Source organism: Rhinatrema bivittatum, chromosome 2 (genome assembly GCF_901001135.1).
Source record: "Rhinatrema bivittatum chromosome 2, aRhiBiv1.1, whole genome shotgun sequence".
NCBI classification, from domain to species: Eukaryota; Metazoa; Chordata; class Amphibia; order Gymnophiona; family Rhinatrematidae; genus Rhinatrema; species Rhinatrema bivittatum.
Window position 1 is genome coordinate 140,857,958 of NC_042616.1, and position 21,565 is coordinate 140,879,522.

A 21,565-nucleotide genomic window follows, 5' to 3' on the forward strand; every position below is an offset into this window, starting at 1 on the left:
CGGCGCTATTTTGGCTGCCACTCAAAAATGGCGCCGATGGCCCGATAAAACAAAAACCCACCCGACCCTTTAAAAACGATCCCTTAGCTTCCCCCACCCTCCCGAGCCCCCCAAAACATACCTGGTGGTCTAGTGGTGGTCCTAGGAGTGATCTCCCATTCTCAGGCTGTCGGCTGCCACTCATAAAGATGGCGCCGATGGCCCTTTGCCCTTACCATATGACAGGGTATCCGTGCCATTAGCCGGCTCCTGTCACATGGTAGGAGCACTGGATGGCTGGCGCCATCTTTAAAGATGGTGGCGGCCAGCCAGTGCCCTACCATGTGACAGGGGCCGGCCAATGGCACGGATACCCTGTCATATGGTAAGGGCAAAGGGCCATCGGCGCCATCTTTATGAGTGGCAGCCGACGGCCTGAGAACGGGAGATCACTCCCGAGACCACCACTAAACCACCAGGTATGTTTTGGGGGGCTCGGGAGGGTGGGGGAAGCTAAAGGGTCGTTTTTAAAGGGTCAGGTGGGGGTTTTTTTTATCGGGCCATCGGCGCCATTTTTGAGTGGCAGCCAAAATGGCGCCGATGGCCCGAGAGCGGGAGATCGGTCCCTGCGCCCCCACTGGACCACCAGGTACTCGTAAAAAGTTTTGGGGGTGTTCGAGAGGTTGAGGGAAGGTAAGGGATTCGTTTTATAGGGTCGGGGTGGGTTTAGGGGTTTTTTTGGTGTGCCGGTTTTCCCCGCCCTCCCCCGATTTATGATTTTTCACGATAAATCGGGGGAATTTCTATTGTATCGTGACTCTTAACGATTTAAAATATATCTGACGATTGTTTTAAATCGTCAAAAAACGATTCACATCCCTAATAGATTCATGAAGTACCCACCAGTCCTTAAACTATTTAAAAAGTAAATAACCACTCCCAATTAACTTATTCCACACCCTAAAGAATTTTATAAACCTCTATGACATCCCCTCTCCTCTCAGCTGGAGAGTCTTAGACTGTGTAGCCTTTCCTCGCTGGTCCATCCCCTTTATCATTTTTGTTGCCCTTTTCTAGTACTGCTTGATTGCTTTTTTTTGGAGACGGGGGTGACCAGATCTGCACAGTCGCCAAGGTGTGGATCCATATAGCGCAAGGGTGGCCAACTCTAGTCCTCAAGAACCACAAGCAGCCCTGATTTTCAGGTTATCCACAACGAATATGCATGATAAGCAGGCAGTGCCCGCAGATCTATCTCGTGAATATTCGTTGTGGATATCCCGAAAACCTGACCTGTTTGTGGTTCTTAAGGACCAGAATTGGCCACCCTTGAAAACAGAGGCATGATAATATTCACAGTTTTGTTTACCTTTCCTTTCCATATAATTCCTGACATTATGTTTGCTTTTTGACTGCTGCACAGTGAGCTGAAGATTGCAATGTTTTGCCCACAATGGCACCAAGATCCTTTCCCTGACTGGCAGCTCTTAGTGTAAAAAGCTAGTTGTGTGTATATATACCTAGATTGCCTTTCCCTGTGTGCATCACTTTGTATTTGTCCACATTACATTTCATCTGCCATTTAGATGCCGAGTTCCTGAGTCTCCCAAAGTCTTCTTGCAATTGCTCACACGCTGCTTGTATTTTAATTACTGAGGGAAGGGTAACTTTCAAAGGAATCTTTGTGGGTAAAACAGTGTTTTATGCACAGGAATAGTTTTTGCAAAATTCCCCAGACTGAGCAGAGGCATTCCTGGGGCTGGAGCTGGGAAGGAGTCTAGACTTGCCCACATACTTTTGGATCTCCAAATTTATGCACATACATTTTCCAGAAAACATCTGGCAGACGCTTTAGCAGGCATCAGTGTGTATGCAGGTAGATACGATGGCATCATTTTCCAAGTGGACTTATGTGCGATGTTCCTGAGTTACTCCCTGAATAGTTTTGTGTCATCTGCAAATCCGATCGCCGTGACCCTTGCTCCCTACTGCAGATCATTAGGCTATGTTAGATAACCGATCACAGTACAGTTGTCACTATTCATCTCTCTCCACTGAGAAAAACGGACCATTCAGTTGTACTCTTTGCTTCCTGTTCTTTAACCAGTAACCAGTTCGCATTGTGTCCTAGCCCATATCATTTTAATTTCCTCGGAAAGCTCTCATGAAAGAGAGAGAGCAATCTGGTACCCAGAGCATTAGCATGGCTCATTATAAATAGGTTCTAACCCTGCCTCTGCTGTTTACTCTGGGGTAGATTTCATAAACTTGCGTAAATGCATACTTTTGTTCGCACACCAGGCGCGAACAAGAGTACGCGGGATTTCAATAGCTACGTGCGTAGCCGCGCGTATCCATTAAAATTCGGGGTCGGCGCGCACAAGTCTGCCCAAAATCGGCAGCCTGCGCACGCCGAGCCGCCGCTCCAAAATCGGAGCGACCTCGGAGGGAACTTTCCTTCCGCCTCCCCCCACCTTCCCCTCCCTTCCCCTACCTAACCCACCCCCCCCCGACCCTATCTAAACCCCCCCTTACCTCTGTCGTGAAAGTTACGCCTGCTCGAGGCAGGCGTAACTTTGCGCGCACCAGGCCGGCTGCCGCGCGCCATGTTCCGGTCCGGGGGCTGGTCCGGAGGCCGCGGCCACGCCCCTGGAACACCCCGGGCCGAAACCACGCCTGCGGCGTCACCCCTGGATGACGCGCCGGCCGCGTCACGCCCCGACACGCCCCCGATAACGCGCGGATCGCGACATGCCCCCCCCCCCCCGAAAAGCCCTGGGACTTACGCGCCTCCCGAGGCTTTGCGCTCGCCGGAAGCCTATGCAACATAGGCTCGGCGTGCGCAGGGGGTGTTTGGGCCAGGTTTTTGGGGGGTACGCGCGTACCCCTTTGAAAATCTGGCCCTCTGTGTGTAACTTTTGCATAAATATACCTGCCTTTACTCAGCTATATTTAGCTTGTTCCGACAATATTTTACCCTCTCCTCTTCAGAAGCTGTGATACAATGTCGACCAGAAAAAAAGTCCTTTCCTCACTAGTAAATACCTGCCTGTGGCCCTGGGGCAGGAGCACATTGGCAGCTCATTTTCACAACAGAAACTGCATAAATTACAATCCCTTATTACACTTAGAAGTGCTTTCATTTAATAAATGGAACAGTCATGCTAGCAAATAAGCTACACATTTTAGAAGGGAATATCTGACATTAGAAGACTGCTGGAACTTCAAGCAGAAGTTTCAGGAATAAAAGAGATACTAGTATAAAATGCCCATTAATTAACTAGGTGCATTAACCTTCATCCCCAGGGGGAGCACATGTGTGCATTAAGAATGGTTCCCTAAAAACTAGGAACATACAGCAGTTTAACCTTACCTGGTATACGCATCTTTTGGCGCTCCTGAAGTCCCATAAACTCCCAATGTCTGCTTGTCGGCCAGAGGTGGACCCATATCAGCCATGCCAGGTAATCCACTAACATTGCGGACTTTACTTATTGTTGTGTCCACAAAAACAGAGGCTCCTGGTTCCTTCTTAAATGACTGACGGACAGGGGAAGACCTGTCTGGCTGAATGGCGTGAGGCGGCACATGAGTATTATGAGAATGAAGATCTATCATCCTGATGTCTGTTACTCTGTGCGGAGAGGAAGGTGGCGTTTTGGAACCCAAAGTTGGCAGGTGACTGTCTGTGTACTTTCTTGGTTTTTGTCTGTACATTGATTGCTCCATCATCTCAGCCTGCACAGAAGGGTTCGAGTACGCGCTTGCGGATCTCACCGCACCACGATGGTAGGCTAGAATGTGATCAGGAATGTCAAGAGGATGTCCAGTATGTGAAGATGCCACACTCATCCGTCCCTCATGATACAAGTAAGGATCAGCATACAGGCCCTCATTTCTCAACAACGCTAGATTTTTGTTGCTCATGTCCTCATCTGGTTTGACATCCCTTCTTTCCAAAATGGCGCTGGGGCTCGGAGAGATGGATCTAGACGGAGGCACACTCGAAAGCCTGTCTCTTGGGATTGTTGCATTGCCCGGCACTCCCATGGGCCGAGGTCCTCCGTAAGGAATTCTAGATGGGGAAGCGGGCATGGAATGAGGCACGGGCGTGGGAGGCGGTGAGTTTGGCCCTCCATGAGAGGGATGTGTGGCAGAGCCCGGGCGATGGGTAATTGTAATTGGGCCTTCTCTCCCTGTGTAAGAATTTTCTCTTTGCATCTGAAAATATAAAAACAGACACTTTAAGTTGAATGCATTTTGTCAGCGTATTCTACCAGTTCTGCTAGGTACACTCTCTCATATTAATGCTCATTTTCAAGGCAAAGTCTTTCATTATTTCAAATATATTTGAAAGTGCACCAAACTCAGACATTTTTATTTTTAATAAAATGATGTAAATTGTCCTAGCTTACAGAAAATGAATCTAAGTGCTTAATCTCAGATTTTAATTTAGAAATTATGCTTTTATTTATCTTTTAACTGTAGTCTTTGAGGACATCCAATTTATAAGATACTGCCTGCATCCTTTTTGGATGCACATCTCAGATAACCTGTGGCTGGCTCAAGGAGAAGAACAAAACCACAGCTGGTCTTCTCCTTCCCTCCCAGGGTATCTTTGGAGGCGGACTGATATTGCCTTTCTAGCTAACAGCTGGAATGATCATTTTCAACAATGCACAGCAGGCAAGCATCTCCCCCCTCTCCGGGAGCTCATGCTCATCACCTCCAGGATATTTCTGAGTATAAATGATCCTGGCAAACAGGAGATGCAAAACTGGGTGTCCTGCATTCATCTACTTCCAAGATGTTCAGCCCATGCTATCCACTGTACATATGAACATTCATAATGGGTACACATAAATGACAAACAGGACATACAAAAGATTCCCAATTGTTGATAACGACAGAACAAGTAATAATAAATTGCGGCTGACACCTACGGCGCCTTGTCATAAAGACAGCAATCTCAGCTAACTTTTATGTGATATGTATTAAAAATAATTTATAGGAGTCTATTTTCATTTTTTCTTGCATGATTTCTAGTTTTCAGGGAACACATTTCCATCTTTTATTACCATCGCAATTAAAGCTGTAGAACCTGTGATTTCTGGGGGCACGTTTATGAAAAGAGATGATTCACCCATCCATTTAAAAGTGTAGCACAGGCATGAGAATATAGGTGCAGCAGACATGGGAACTCCCACTGATTGCAATGGGATGGATTAAGACTGGTCATGTCGGTGGTTTCCCACCCCACTGAAGTAGGTGAGATCTACTACAAAACACAGAAAAAGAAACCCCTAACCCCAGTTTCTATTTTTATATTTTTTTTTTCTATTTTGGCAATAGAAATATCTAAACTGATGCATTTTGCAACTTGCATGTGCAATCTAATGCAGTGTTTTCCAATCAGTGTGCCTTCAAAGCTGATCAGGTGTGCCAAGGAAAATTTACCATTGCCTGATGCTTAGATCCAGGCCAGCACCCGGGCTCTGTTCTTGGCATTTCACAGCAACAAGTGACGCCAGTGAGGACCACTGCAAGGGTATTAGGCATCCTAGGTGAACACTGCAGCCTTTAGCCCCCACCTCTGGTCCTCTCCACATACAATTAAAAGTTATGCATTTATAATAGCAGATTTTACATGAAAAAGGAAAATATATCACTTAAAACACCATGTATATTGTATTTACATGCACTGTTGTGGTGCCAACAATAAAGACACCTGGATCCCACAGAGGTCATTTTCAAAAGGATTTACATATGTAAAACTAGGTTTTTACATGCATAAATGCATTTTTGAAAGCTGCTATTTTTACACACAACTCCTTTGAATTTTCACCGAATTTTCAAAAGGTTTTACATGCGTAAATGGAATTCTGAAAATTGATATGATATATGCTATTTTTACCCACATAACTCCTGTATGTATTAGGCCTATTGTAACCAAATGTTGGGTGTGGGCTTAGCCCTCAGAAACCAAGGAATAACCTGAACTACAATTATAATATAATAAACCTCCCATACCAAAACAGCACTAACTGCTAACACTCAAACACCAACAACCCCACCTATGAAAGTCCTCACTGCAAATAGTACACTGGGCCACTAAAACACCAACATATCTCCTATTAGGAAAACAGAGCATACTAGGCTGCTATAGATCCTTACACAGAAACTACATAGTAGCGGAATACCTCACCTTGGTCACAGATGCAGAGTGCAGACAGACCCTCACCAAATACAGAATAAAGAGATCATAAATAAGAATGTGCAGATAAAAACTGAACTGGAAACCGCAAAAAGCCAGCCTCTCTATGCAGTGCAACAAAGGAAAAATAGAAACATCACCATTCCTCACAAAATATCAAACAATAAAATCAAGAAATATAAAGCATCAATCATAACAGTAATACTAAAATAATAAAAATAAATATTTTAAAATAGTTGACAAATAGATCATCCAATAATTAAAAACATATAAAAATATTAAAAAATATCCCAAACATCAATGAAACATTTCAAACAGCACTCACATCAAATAATATGCAATGATTAAAGCTAATAAAGATTTAAAAAATACCCTGCTTTCCATACCTGGGAACGTTTAATTTCCAGTCACCCTGAGATTGTCAAAGATTAGTGGAACGGGTGGAGGGAGAGCACAAACTTTCTCCTAAGGCCATATTCACAAATTATCTGGCCGTGCCACTGAACATATCCGGATAACTTAGAGTTAGCCAGATATATTCCAGCAAGCTAGGTAGAGACTGCTTTGTACAAATCAACTCCTCTTGTTGGTACCTTTCATTGATTCAAATGATAGAAATTCATCAGTCATATCAAATTTGCAGTTAATTACTCTGACTGTATTTGTAAAACCTGCCCCCAAACTCGCTCCAAGCTGAAAGTGTCCCCTCTTACAGTGGTATCTATATAGCATGTCCTGAAAGTGCCTCCTCTATACAGCATGTTCTGAAAGTATCCCCTCTTACAGTGGTATATACATAGCATGTCCTGAAAGTGCCCCCTCTATACAGCATGTTCTGAAAGTGTCCCCTCTTACAGTATATCATATTAACTCTATACAGAGACTCTCTCTCCCTCTCCCTCACGCCAGTCCTGGGGCCCTCTCCCATGCTTTGATTGCCAACAGGATGGGCTCTATTGGGGGATTTTGCCGACCCCATCCAATATGTGGCACTCTATATAATTGCCCAGTTTTTACACCGGCCCTGACACCAGCGGTGGCTCTTAAACTTGTAGAAACTCCTACACACATTGCAAACACCTTCTCATCTTCCCCAACTTTGGGTCCTTCTAGCTTCTGTCTTAACCCCAAGTAGAATGAGACAAGGAGAACAGGCACTGAGCACTGAATGTAACTCACTCCGAGGGCTGGAAGCAGGAACAGTGAAGGAGCTCTGGCACCAGCATATAGAAGCCAAATTAACTAAGTGAGCCAGCTGCTGGCACCATATCAATGTCTCCAGTCTCTTACACTTGTATGTAGAGGGAGTTGGTCCAGTCTCTTACACTTGTTTTGTAGAAGGAACTGGTCCACAGTGATGTGTTTATGTGTGAATTTGCTTTCTCTCTCTTTGTTTTAGAATTTAGAAGAGAGGCTGGTGGGGCTTTTAGTGTTTTCGTAGCTTTCTTTTGACCATATGAGTCCTCTCCATGTCCACACTGCCTGCTCTGTGGATGCTGATGTGCCACACAACATTTTTGTTAATGCAGGTGTGCCTTGGGTGATAAAAGGTTTGGAAACACTGATCTAATATAAATAACTAGGAGGTTGATATTCTGCAGGCCAGAGAGCAGGAAAGTTACTCAGGTAACTACCTAGATATTAAACAGAACTTAGCTGGGTAAGTGTTCCACTGAAAACATCTGTTAAGTTTACAACAGGTATTTTCTGACCAACTTAGTAGTCAACTATTTATACCACTAAAGAAGGCTGATTTAGTAACTCGAGGTGAGGTTTTGGTGGTGGACTAGGGTTTCGGGGCCAGTTGTACAGGCACAGTCAGATGTACGAACAGCACAGTGAAGATTGGATGTGATTTGGAATGAGGAATGTCACACAAAGATGAGATTTCTACAGTGTTCTCACGCCCTAGCTTGATAGTACCCAGGTAGAGATGCATCAAGCTAGGGCGCGAGAACACTGTAGAAATCTCATCTTTGTACATCTTTCCTCATTCCAAATCACATCCAATCTTCACTGATGTGTTCTGTGCTGTTTGTACATCTGACTGTGCCTGAACAACTGGCCCCGAAACCCTAGTCCACCACCAAAACCTACCTCGAGTTCCTAGATCAGCCTTCTATAGTGGTATATATAGATGACAATTATACATACCACTCTGGAGTCAGTCAGTCTCTCTCTCTTTCTCTCTCTCTCCCCAATATTTATCACAAATTCCATTTCAGGCTTAACACCAGGAAAAAAGGTGTAGGTATTAACAACATGCATTATGCTATCACACACTGCATTAATGCACTTAATTTGCATAACTCCTCCCCTTTAAATACATTTTCAAAATTTGCATTTGCGTCACGCAACGGAATAAGTAGCACATGCATTATGGCGTTATCGTGGGCTTTAGGGTCCTAATGCCCATGATAATGGCCTAACACATTCTGATGAATGACCCTGTTAGCCAGGTTACCCAGATAAAATTTAGCCAGTCACAGGGGGATCAAATTGTAACCTATTACTTTTTTCACATCATTTGTGTTTTTGCATCTGCCAATCAAAATTTATCTCTGCTGACTCTAAGACATAGGACCATAGTGGCCCTTTGAAACAGAGAAATGTCGATTTAAATGTAGAGCCATCCTAATTGCTTCTATTCACTTTTTTTAATGTTCTAAATGCTGAGTTAATTCTTTGAAATGCAATTAATTTATCAGTGCCAGCCCAGTAAAAAGCACAATGAAGTGACAAGTGGGAGGTTCAATGATCAGTTTTTATTCCTGCTCCTCAGGCCGTCTGGGACTAGGAACAATGTAGAAGGTACCGCTTTGATTTCTGTGGAAAGGCAGTATATTAAATCAATAAACTCAACTAATTCCCAGCTCGTGGGGCGAAGGGTAAAGTGAGGCGGCGTTGCAATGACAAACCCTGCTGGCAGCTCCTAAATCAGAACTGGACTAATTCCAAGGTTAGGGGTGGAAGTGGAGTGAAGGGACAGGGAGGCGAGTCTTGTTTTCTCAGTCGCATAAGGTTGCCGTGGTGCCTGGACTAGATGGGGAGACATTTTTTACATCTTTTTGAGCACATAGTGCCTGAGTTGCAGTTAAAGATTCCATAGAACTGTTGGCTGAACTGGTCCCTTTCCACTCATACAGCTAGCCTGGTGCAGGAATGGTAGGGTAATGTAACTGCATAGGGAATGCAGTAAAGGAAGGGAATGCTGAGGAGTCTGGGTCTAGCTCAGTTCCGAATATGTCTGGAAGACTGTAAGAATGGAGAAGGCCCAGGATGGGAAAAGTATTATCTGGTGTTCACTTTTTAGAAGCTATTTGAGAGAAAAGATGGCAGTCACCCAACTACTAGAAACAAAAGAGTCATGTAACGCTTAGACTACTTGCTATTTGCAGGCCTCCCACTGAACCATCTTTCTGTCCAGCAATCTCTTCAAAATTCATCTGCACAACTCAGGTTCCTTCAATGTTGTTATGACCATGTAAGCCCTCTTCTCAAGTAACTACAATGGCTCCCCATCCACTTCTTCATGCAATTCAAGTTTCTTTTGCTCACCTACAAGTGCATTCACTCTGCAGCTCCTTGTTACCCATCTTCTCTTCCATCTCCCTACATTCTTCCTCATGAACTCCAATCTGATAAGTCACTCTTATCAGTGCCCTACGCCTCTCACTGCCAGCTCCCGTCTCCGCACTCTCCACCTTTTTGCGCCATGTGCCTGGAACAGACGTCCTGCATCGGTACATTATGCTTCCTCTCTAACCATTTCAAACACAGTCTAAAAACTCTCATTGTAATTTTAACCACTTCTCCATAATAAATGCATTTCCTGTTGACTCTTGGAGGTTGATATTCACCTGTGGGAAATTTGGGTAAGTTATCTGAATTACTTAGAAAGGATATTCAACAGTGTGGCTGTGCCACTCAACATACCCAGATAATTCAAAATTATCTGGATAATTTTATCCAGATAACACTGATATTCAGCATCACCAGATGAAGTTATCTGGCTAAGTTATGTGGATAAGTCATCCCCACCAAAAATGCCCCAATTTATCCAGCTAAGCTTTTATCCGGATAAGTTGGGGGCAGTCAATGGGATATCCAAATACAGTGGTTTGTCCCAAACTTAGCCAAACAAACCTTCTGAATAATGGCCTATTTTCTGTCATCTACATTTGTCTTGAGTAGCAAGGAAGCTCCATGGAGCTTCCATGACTTCAAGTTGACTGAGGGAATAGCCACTGCTTATTACCGCCATTCGATTTTTTTTTTTATATTATGCTTTTCAAACTTTTTTCAGCACTTCAAAGCGGATTACATTCAGGTACTGTAGGCATTAGTAGCATGGGATCTATTTAATGTTTGGGTACTTGCCAGGTACTTGTATCCTGGATTGGCCACTGTTGGAAACAGGATGCTGGGCTTAATGGACCCTCAGTCTAACCAGTATGGCAACTTCTTATGTTCTCATGAGCAGGGACTGTCTCTTGTGTATATATCTGTAGCGCACTACATTTGTTTACCAGCACTTTAGAAATAAAAAGTAGTAGTAGTAGAAGTAAAAGGCAATAAAACAGCTCCAGGACAGATTTAACATTACACATTTGTAAAAGAAAAAGTGACATTCAGGATTGTAGATCCCATTGGTAAACATTTCTTCCCCTTGCATGGAACTACAGAATTCTAATAGGCATATGGGTCTTGGAGTAAAATACAATCTCTGGAGCCTGTGAAATCATTGTTTATTGGGACATCATAACAATTAGTCATATATGATGATCTGCAAGAGCATTATAGACCACTCAGGTTCCTTTTGGAGGCACAGGGTAAGGACTCTGGATTTATATGCATACTTTCCATCACTTATTTTCATTGCTTATTTGTACACTGAGCACAGTGCGGTTGGACACATGTTTTGGACGCACTAGAATAACTCCCATTGCAGTAATGGCAATTACGTGTCCAAAACGCATGTTTAAACAAGCGAGTAGCTAATAGAGCTCATCATATGTAAATGCCATGTAGATGAGGCTATTAGCCATTACCACTGATGCAAAAAATTGCTGTGCGCCCGATGCACACTTTTTAACACAGAAAATTTAATGTCAGCCTCAGAACTGGCGTTAAGTCTTGCCATGTGTCAAGGGCTCGACTAAAAAAACCAAAAATACTGTTTTTCTGTGGGTCCACAGAAAGCAGCATTTTGAAAAAATAAAAAACCTTTGATGGAAAAAAAAATTTCTGGGTGCACAATTTACACCCATAATACACACGTTCCAGGCCATGTATACTGTGCGCGTGTGTTTTGCCGGTAAATTAGCTGCCGCGGGATAAAATGGACACTCGTACTGAGCATCCGTTTTCATAACCCGCACACAGCACGCGTCTCCAGGGCGCCCGATGCCAAGGATGCGCTAGGAATGCACAATTTATCCCTAGCGTGTCCTTTTTAGTGTGACAGCTCATTTGATTATTGCAACAGGCGCCCAGGAGAGGTGGATGTGCATACGATGAAAAAAACGGGTGCTCAGTTTGGCCGCACATTTTTTCGTGCATCATATTACATCGGCCCCTGAGATTGAGGAGAGGGAGATGGAACACTTTTCATTGAGCCAGCTAGGTGCAAAGTTAAGGTGTACTTTTGATATTGTGGAAGATGCAGCGCATTAAAAAAAAAACCCATGCAGGTAGTTTCTTTTTTTGAAAATGTGTTTAAGGTTTACAAAAGGCCTTCAAAATTTGCTTAAGGCTTTTGAGGGTATTTTCCACTTATTTATTTGTTTCGACATTTTGTATACCGTCGTTCCATAACAAGATCACAACGATTTACAGAAGCAACATTCATAACTATAAATCACCAAATACTAATGGTTACAGAGGTAATTCATAAACCGGAATTAGCATAGATCAAATGAAATGTTCCACAACATATTAAACTGCTTACTAAAGTTCTAAGACATAAGGTAAGTAGTACAGGAAAATAATATAATAGATATCACATAATAGTCAGTACACTGTATTGAGATTCTTACATTCTCTCATTATATTTTATTTTTTCACACTTCAATTAATATCTCACATCTTGATATTGTGGATCTCTTACATTCTATTTTTTTCAAGTTAGGTTATAAGCAATTTTGAATAGCCATGTTTTTAGCTCACACTTAAATCTCTTTCTATCTGATATCAAATGTAACATCTCAGGTAGAGAATTCCAAAGCTTTGGACCTGCTATGGAATACGCACGATCTCTTTCTTGGGTACGAATGAGACCAGGTATGTAGCTCCTTCTGTCTGTGCAGGTGGAAGAACGGGCAAAGTTATGTACAAACATTTGAAAATAGAAATTTCACCTGTGTAATTTACTCCTCTGTCTTGAATGCACCCATCCCCTTCCCGGGATCATCTCTTTTTAATGTGGCAAAAAGCAGGTGTGTTGTGAATTTGAGAAGGCAGACAGGTCTTGTGCCCGGCTACCATAGTAATACGATGCCAGGCTCACTTTGTGAGCAGGCCGCAGGGCTGTGGGGTGAGATGGGGGAGGGAGCAGGTTGACTGGATCTCCAGTCAGGTAGGGTAGATCCGTTTCTTGGTTTAGATTTAAACCTTGGTGAGCTTAGAGCTAATATGGCTCCTGGGCACTATGCCAATAGGGTAAGGGGAGGAGTTTTCGGTTCCAAGGGTGTGCGAGGTGGGAGGCAATGCTTACTTGCTGTCTGTCGCAGTCGCGGTTGCGTCAGTGGTTCTTCCTGCACGGATTACTTGGTTTGTTGCCATGGATTCAGAGGAAGCGGCCATTGTAGCGGAGGACATTGGTGAGGCGGGTAATTTTGTTCCTGTGGGGGTGGTGAGCCAGGCAGAGATGAGCAGCCCATCGGACTCTGCTATGGGGCCGGGCCTTCTCTTGGTAAGTGCCCCTCACGGTGCATGGCCCCATTCTGCCGGCAGAGAGGTAAAGGCTGTTCCTCTCTCAGTCTTTTGTGGAGTGTGTTGTCGGGTGGGGAGGGGCAGGAGGCCGGGGCATGCATGGTCGTTCACGTAGCTGGGCTGGTTTTGGGGGCTTTGCGCGGGGAGAGAGGTTGGCAGTGGATGCTATGTTCCCCTTACCGGGGCGTTCTTCCCTTTCAGGCAGCTTGGGTGGAGCTTCAGACCCTGTGCCGGCAATCCCAGCAGCTTCCTCGCAGCATCTTGCAGTGGCTCGACTGCTACATATGTTAATGTCCCAGGACGCTCATTCCCCGCTCCTTCAGCAGGACGCCCCACGGACTGTAATGTGAATTCAGGAAATGGATCCATGAACAGCAGGGCCTAGCAGTTGGTGGCCTGAGTGGTGGGGTGGTAATGTTTGTGGGATTTCTCGTCCTAGTGCTGACGGGTTGCTGGGGGAGGGGCGCTCCATGGGCTTCGACAGCACTCCCTTTTCATCAGATTGGGGAACGGGATTTGGGGGGCAGGCTTCTAATGGGAGAGGATTATGGGAGAGTTCAAGTTCTCAATTTGCAACAATGGGGAAGGGTCCTATGGCACAGCGTTTGAGCCCGAACTTCCAAAGGAAATTTTCTGGGCAGGGTGGGGGTAGTTGGGGTGGCCCCCCCCCCCCTTTCTTCTGGCCAGCTGGGCCTTATTTCGGGAGTTTTTCATTTGGTATCACAAGCCTGGGTGGGTGGTGTCCTGCTCCTGGGTGCTGTCCGGATTGGGGTTTTCCAGCAGAAGCAACCAGGGTGGCGGACAGGGATCTGGGAATGGTAGGGTTTGTTGGCCTGTTGCTTCGGCTCCTTTTGCTCCTTCACAGGCTCATTCATCACGTGACATGGCGGTTGGTCCAGGTCCATCACGTCAAGAAGGTTGGTGCAATGACCCAGCGGTGGTGGCAGCCCATGCACCTGGTCCTCGGATGCAGGATTCTGGAGAGGTGAAATCTAGTGCAGCGCAGCAGGGTGAGTTAGCTGATGTGGATTTATCTGGGACTGTGGATGCAGCTGGCCAGGTGGTTCCTTCTGTGTCGGCGGGGAGTCAGTTGGTAGGTGTGTCAGTTTATAGTGAGCCCTTGGCTAAGGTGGATAAGACTGGGGACTCTACGAGAGCTAAGAGGCCTGATAGGTCAAAGCATAAGAAGAAGCGGGATAGGTCCAGTTCGTCTGATTCTTCGTTGTCTTCTTCCTCATTGTCCTCTTCTGGTTCTTAGCATGCCTCGTCTTCAGCCAGTACAGGGTCAAGGATAAGTGTGCCAACAGGCAAGCTCCTGCATTAGTGACGTTTTTGGAATTGTGGGAGATGTGTCCAGGTCCCTTAGGAAGAAGATTAGGTATCGGAAGTATATTAATATTTTTCAGTTATTGGAGGGTTGCAGAGGAAAGAGGAAGGAGAAAAAGAGAAGGGGAGCGTTGAGCATTTTCTGGGGACTCAGAAAAAGGTGTCTTGTAATATCCTTAATTTTCTCTAGTTAGTGAGTGTCATCAGTCATCATGACTCTTCACAATATGGGCCTTTATTGGCTTACGTGAATGCGATTTTGGCCACCAGTAAGGAGATTGGTCCTGGCTTAATTATGACGAGCATTTCTGGGACCGTATGGAGGAGAAAAGCTCATGTCCTGGGGTACTCAGGATGTGGGTCTGTGGCTGATGCAGATGAATAAGGTTTCTTCTTCTGCAGCAGGGAATGCTGGCAGTTCATGTAATGTTGGTAATCGGCCCTTTCGGACAGGACCCGCGTCGAGTGATGCGGAAAGAACCGGATTGGGTGTTTGTGATGTCTGTTGGCGCTTATGATTCAACTGTTCTGTGTGCATTTTCCTGGACTGCAAATTCAGACATGTCTGTTCTGGCTATAGGGCAAGTCACCCAGCATCCAAATGCATTAAGCGGACATGAGACGGAGCTGTGAGTGGGTCCTCTGCCAAAGGACCCGCTAAATGAGTTCTTTGAGCTGGCACCTACTCCAATTCGGGTGAGTGCATTGTTGCCTTGGCTTGAGGTTCACCTCAGAGTTGAGAGGGCAATTCTTTTGTGTCAGGGGTTCGAGTTTGGTTTTTGTATTCCCTTTTCTGGGCCAGTATCTGTGGGGGGTGGTGAGAATTGTCCTTCTGTATGGAAGATGGTTAAATTTGTCAGGGATAAGCTATGGTGCGAGACTGAATTGGTAGAATTGCAGGGCCTTTTGAAGATCCTCCATTTCAAGAGATGGTGTTGTGGTCTCTGACAGTGATTCCTAAGAAGGAGCCTGGCAAATACAGATTGAATTATAATTTTTCTTTTCCTGAGGGTAATTCAGAGAATGATTTTATTCTTTGTGACCTTTGTGTGGTGCATTATGCGTCATTTGATTTGGCGATTTGATTTTGGCATAATGGTTGTGAGACCTTGATGGCCAAGGTTGACATAGAGTCAGCTTTCAGGCTTTTGCTGGTTCACCCGGATAGTTTTCATTTGCTGGGTTTTCATTCTAACAAGTCTTTTTATTTCGATAAATGCATGCCCATGGGGTGTTCTAGTGCATGTGCATATTTTGAGGCTTTCAGTACCTTTCTGCACTGGATGGTTGAGCAGAAATCTGGGTCAGTGAATATTGTTCATTACTTAGATGATTTTTTTTTATTTGTAGGAAAGGTTGATTCGGATGATTGTGCAATCTTTTACGATACTTGTAAGAAGTTTCTACCAATTTCGGTATTTCCCTTGTGGAGGGAAAATCAGAGGGCCCATGTATGCAGCTAATTTTTCTCGGGATTTAGTTAGATTTGGTTGACATGATTTAGCTGCCCCAAGAGGGTGCATTTTTCATTAAGGGTAGCAGGCTAGATCCCTTTGAAAACTGATTTCTATGTGCTATACTTTCTTTTTGTCAGTATCACTTTGTTTTTTTGATTGGGCCTTGCCTGCTGACACACATGCTGAAAGACCTCATGCTTCAGGTAGTTCACTGAAAAGCAGGGGGTGACTTTGGCAATGGGCAATTTCTGGCTTCTTACACAAGATATACAAATCTTACAGTTATAAACGTTGGGGAAAGAGAAGTCTGAGAAGAAAAACCGCAGAAAAGGTAGTTTAAAAATATGTGGGTTTGCCTGCAAAATGCAGATTGGAAAACATCAAATCCCTGAACCTCATCAGTATGTGTGGGGCTATGTTTGCATGTCAGAGAACAGTTGCTGGTACATAATTGACAGCATGATTTACTTAGGAGTACAGTGCAAAACAAATTCTTGGCCTGCAGAGTTGGCTTTTACCCTATCTTGTGCTAATTAAGCAACAAGAGCAGACTGCATTTCCATACACTGTAAATTTTGAAATCCTGGACTTTTTTTTTTTATTTCTTATCCTCCATCATCTGACTGCCAGTTTATATCTCAAATGAACCAATGTTCACAGAAAAGAAATAAATAATGGAATGACGGTCACATTTCTCATTGCACTAGCTACTTTTTTTTCTCTGAAGGTGTGATTTCCTGGTAACATGGAAGTCTAGAATATCACAATGAATAAGGACTAGAAAGCCCATCTAGTCTGCCCATTCCCAGTTACAGTACCATAGACCCCACGTGAATCTGCTTCACAATTAAGGATCCCCCAGGCTTATTCCAAGCTTCCTTGGATTTCATTAGGTTTTGCCTTCACTGAGAGACTCTTCTGTGGGTCCACCATGCTTTCTACAAAACAATATTTTGAGTTACTACTTCTTTGGGTTATGGTTACTAGCAGGAAAAAAGGGGTCAAGTGAGAACACCATGCTTGCTTGCAGTCTCGCTTCTGTTTCTCTGCATCAGCCAACAAGTGTTGACTTATTCTCCATGATGAACGCTGAAGCTGGGTTTGACAGAACATGACTTGTGTGTGAGGAGCAGATAGCATTTTCTGCTGCTACCAACAGGCACTATGAGAGTAATGGGACGTGTGAGCGGTTTATCCCATATTTTGAGGTTTGATTGTTCTTAATAAAGTTGTCCTGACTGTTTCCAGGAAGAAAGCTGGTGCATTTTCTGTTAACTCTTTCAGTGCCTGCTTGAATGAGAGAGCCTGTAAGAGATGAGAGACGGGAGATGTGCTGCCCACAGAGGGGGTTTGAATGTCGATACCGACTTAAGACTCCATGCATAGCTTCTGGGATTACTGACATGCAAAGTTGGCACCACCCTTGGGGAGAAAGGGGCACCAAACTTTTATCTTTCCTGACACCTCCTGCTTTAGGTCGCTCTCCTCCCTTCTTTGTACAACTCCTTTCTTTAGATTTGTTTCCCTACCCTAAACTGTCCGCAGGCTAAGTGAGGAATCGCATGGCCCCATGTTCCTAACCAAAAGACCCCCACATCAGAATTACAACAAAATTTGAAAATATTTATTTTATACACATATTAATGGAGAGGAGGAGGAGTAAAAGGTTGTCTTTGCTCCCAGCATTGTCCGTTTCACAGGGGCTTACTTCTTACTACAGTGCAGATATCCTGGTCTCCCAGAAGATCTTTAGCAAGAGACAAAACCCAAAAAGCACCCACCCCACATGAGTCCTCCCATTTGTATGCACTCCAAGTCCCTGTGGACATAACCAGGCCTTAAAGTGATCCAACCCCTTAGTCCATCTTCATTGATTATTAATTAGCAGCTACAACTGATTGCTCATTAGCCTTAAAGGTTAACTACAGGTTAAGATTAAGTTCACTTGCTATTTACATCTAACTGCCTCACATCCACCCTCACGCAGGCCATTTATTGCCATGCATTGTGAAGGTACAAAGGGTCAGGTGCGGACTACGACATTAACATTTGACTGTTTACACATTAAAAGTCAGTGTGTAAACAGTCAAACACACACATGTCTATGAAGCACATTACAATACCCCAGATATATTCCGGCAGGTATTAGCATCACAAACATTATACTTTAATACAGCTTCTAAAATGAACACATCAATATAGCAGTTTTCATCTGCATTTGTATTTCTTCTAAAGATCTAAGCTCAAAATGACAGGCGAGGAGTTTAAAATATGTCACACACAATTTACACTCTTAAAAATAGTCCACTGTGGGAAAAGCTTAAAATTCTCAAAGTAAAGGGGCCTATGGTTCCCTCACTAGTGGGCTGATGCTATATCAGCGCGTAAAAAACATGCGTCCAAACTGGGAGCACAACCACCTCTCCTGGGCGCTCAATGCAATAGGCAATTGAACTGCTGCGCTAAAAAGGGACAGGCAATGCATAATGGGCCGGATTTTCAAAAGGGTACGCGCGTAAATAGTCTTACACGCGCCAGGCCTATTTTCAAAAGGCCCGGTGACACGCGTAAAGCCCCGGGACGCGTGTAAGTCCCGGGATTGCAAAAAGGGGCGGGGAGGGGGTGGGGCGGTCCAGGGGGCGGGGCAGAGTCAGAGGCTCCCGGCACAGCAGGCATTGCGCACCGGCAGTTGGCAAGTGCGTGCAAATTACTTCAGCCCCAGGGATGAAGTAAGTTTTACAACAACAATAAAAAAAAAAAGAAAATGGTAGGTGGGAAAGGGCGAGGGCGGTAGGGGAAGGGAAGGTGGGGTGGGGAGGGGTAGGGAATAGGGGAAGGCAGCACGGCTCGGCGTGCGCAAGGTGCACAATTGTTATGCGTGCATGTTATAAAATTGGGCGTACATGTGTGTGCGCTGGGTAGCGAGCGCACGTGTACGCCCGCGCGTACCTCTTAAAATCTACCCCAATTTGTGCATCCCTAGCACTCTACATCGGGCGCCCAGGAGACATGGTTGTGCGTCCACAGCAGCCTGGCCAGCGCTCCATCCCACCTCTGGAAGGGCTGTTCCAGAATGGTCCTTTTCACTGACATGTGACAGTGAATGGACCAATCGGCAGGGGTTCCTGGCCTGGAGGGGGGATTTAGATTCTGGCAAAGGCTGTTTTGCCACAGGGACCACAGATACACCATTTCAGGTACAGGACACCCGGGTCCAACACGGATCACTTGGCCAATTGGGACAGACTTTGGGGATGCTGCTTTCTGTGGTACCCACATGAGGAACCACAGAAAGCAGGTTTTTTTTTTTTATTTTGTTGAGCCCTTGAGTGCAACATTATTCTGCTTTCTGTGGTTCCTCCTACTTAGAATCATAGAAACATAGAAATGACTGCAGAAGAAGACCAAACGGCCCATCCAGTCTGCCCAGCAAGCTTCACATTTTTTTTTCTCAAACTTATCTGTTTCTCTTAGCTCTTTGGTTCTATTTCCCTTCCACCCCCACCATTAATGTAGAGAGCAGTGATGGAGCTGCAACCAAGTGAAATATCAAGCTTGATTAGTTACGGGTAGTAGGGGAAGTAACCGCTGCAATAAGCAAGCTACACCCATGCTTATTTGTTTTACCCAGACTGTGTTATTCAGCCCTTATTGGTTGTTTTTCTTCTCCCCTGCCGTTGAAGCAGGGAGCTATGCTGGATATGCGTGTAGTATCAGTTTTTCTTCTCCCCTGCCGTTGAAGCAGAGAGCTATGCTGGATATGCGTGAAGTATCAGTTTTTCTTCTCCCCTGCCGTTGAAGCAGGATATGCATTGAAAGTGAAGTATCAGGCTTATTTGGTTTGGGGTAGTAACCGCCGTAACAAGCCAGCTACTCCCCGCTTTGTGAGTGCGAATCCTTTTTTCTTCTCCTCTGCCGTTGAAGCAGAGAGCTATGCTGGATATGCGTGAAGTATCAGTTTTTCTTCTCCCCTGCCGTTGAAGCAGAGAGCTATGCTGGATATGCATTGAAAGTGAAGTATCAGGCTTATTTGGTTTGGGGTAGTAACCGCCGTAACAAGCCAGCTACTCCCCACTTTGTGAGTGCGAATCCTTTTTTCCACATTTCCTCTTACTGTTGTAGCTTAGAGCAATGTTGGAGTCACAGTAACCATGTGTATGTTTATTGAATAAGGGTATTATCTCCAGGCAGTAGCCGTCATTCTGGCGAGCCACCCACTCTTTATTGACGGCCTCTTGATTTTATGGATCCACAGTGTTTATCCCACGCCCCTTTGAAGTCCTTCACAGTTCTGGTCTTCACCACTTCCTTCGGAAGGGCATTCCAGGCATCCACCACCCTCTCCATGAAGAAATACTTCCTGACATTGGTTCTGAATCTTCCTCCCTGGAGCTTCAAATCGTGACCCCTGGTTCTGCTGATTTTTTTCCTATGGAAAAGGTTTGTCATTGTCTTTGGATCATTAAAACCTTTCAAGTATCTGAAAGTCTGTATCATATCACCTCTGCTCCTCCTTTCCTCCAGGGTGTACATATTTAGATTCTTCAATCTCTCCTCATAAGTCATTTGATGAAGACCTTCCACCTTTTTGGTCACCCTTCTCTGGACCGCCTCCATCTTGTCTTTGTCTCTTCGGAGATACGGTCTCCAGAACTGAACACAATACTCCAGGTGAGGTCTCACCAAGGACCTGTACAAGGGGATAATCACTTCCCTTTTCTTACTCGATATTCCTCTCTCTATGCAGCCCAGCATTCTTCTGGCTTTAGCTATCGCCTTGTCACATTGTTTCACCGACTTCAGATCATCAGACACCATCACCCCAAGGTCTCTCTCCTGCTCCGTGCACATCAGCCTTTCTCCCCCCATCGAATACAGTTCATTCGGATTTCCACTCCCCATATGCATGACTTTGCACTTCTTGGCATTGAATGTCAGCTGCCATGTCTTCGACCACTCTTCCATCTTCCTTAAATCCCGTCTCATTCTCTCCACTCCTTCCGGCGTGTCCACTCTGTTGCAGATCTTAGTGTCATCCGCAAAAAGACATACCTTACCTTCTATCCCTTCCGCAATGTCGCTCACAAAGATATTGAAAAGGACCGGTCCCAACACCGATCCCTGCGGTACACCGCTTAAAACCGCTCTCTCTTCAGAGAGAGTTCCATTTACCATCACACATTGTCTTCTGTCCGTCAACCAGTTTGCAATCCAGGCCACCACCTCGGCACTCACTCCTAAGCTTCTCATTTTATTCACCAGTCTCCTGTGCGGGACAGTGTCAAAAGCTTTGCTGAAATCCAAGTAGATGACATCGAGTGCTCTTCCTCGATCCAATTCCTTGGTTACCCAGTCAAAAATGTCAATCAGATTTGTCTGACAGGATCTTCCAATGGTGAATCCATGCTGCCTCTGGTCCAGCAATTCTCCCGACTGTAGATAGTTCACTATTCTCTCTTTCAACAGTGACTCCATTACTTTTCCCACCACCGAAGTGAGGCTAACCGGTCTGTAGTTACGAGCCTCTTCTCTGTTCCTACTCTTGTGAAGCGGGACCACCACCGCTCTCCTCCAATCATTCGGCACCACTCCCGTTTCTAGGGATCTATTGAATAGGTCACACAGCGGACCTGCCAGCACATCTCTGAGCTCCCTC

At 44.9% G+C, this 21,565-nt stretch overlaps 1 protein-coding gene across 20 annotated transcripts in view; it reads right to left on the reverse strand.

Moving 5' to 3' along the window:
• The window catches only part of KIAA1217 (KIAA1217 ortholog), a 925,495-nt gene that overhangs the window by 167,598 nt on the left and 736,332 nt on the right, over window positions 1–21,565 (reverse strand). For all 20 annotated transcript variants that reach the window (XR_003854495.1, XR_003854494.1, XR_003854493.1 and 17 more), the window contains one exon: window positions 3,353–4,200. Coding sequence is in view for 17 of the 20 variants with exons in the window: in XM_029588689.1 (XP_029444549.1) it covers window positions 3,353–4,200 (848 nt within the window). In the remaining 3 variants the exon portion in view is untranslated. The remainder of the gene's footprint in view (window positions 1–3,352; window positions 4,201–21,565) is intronic.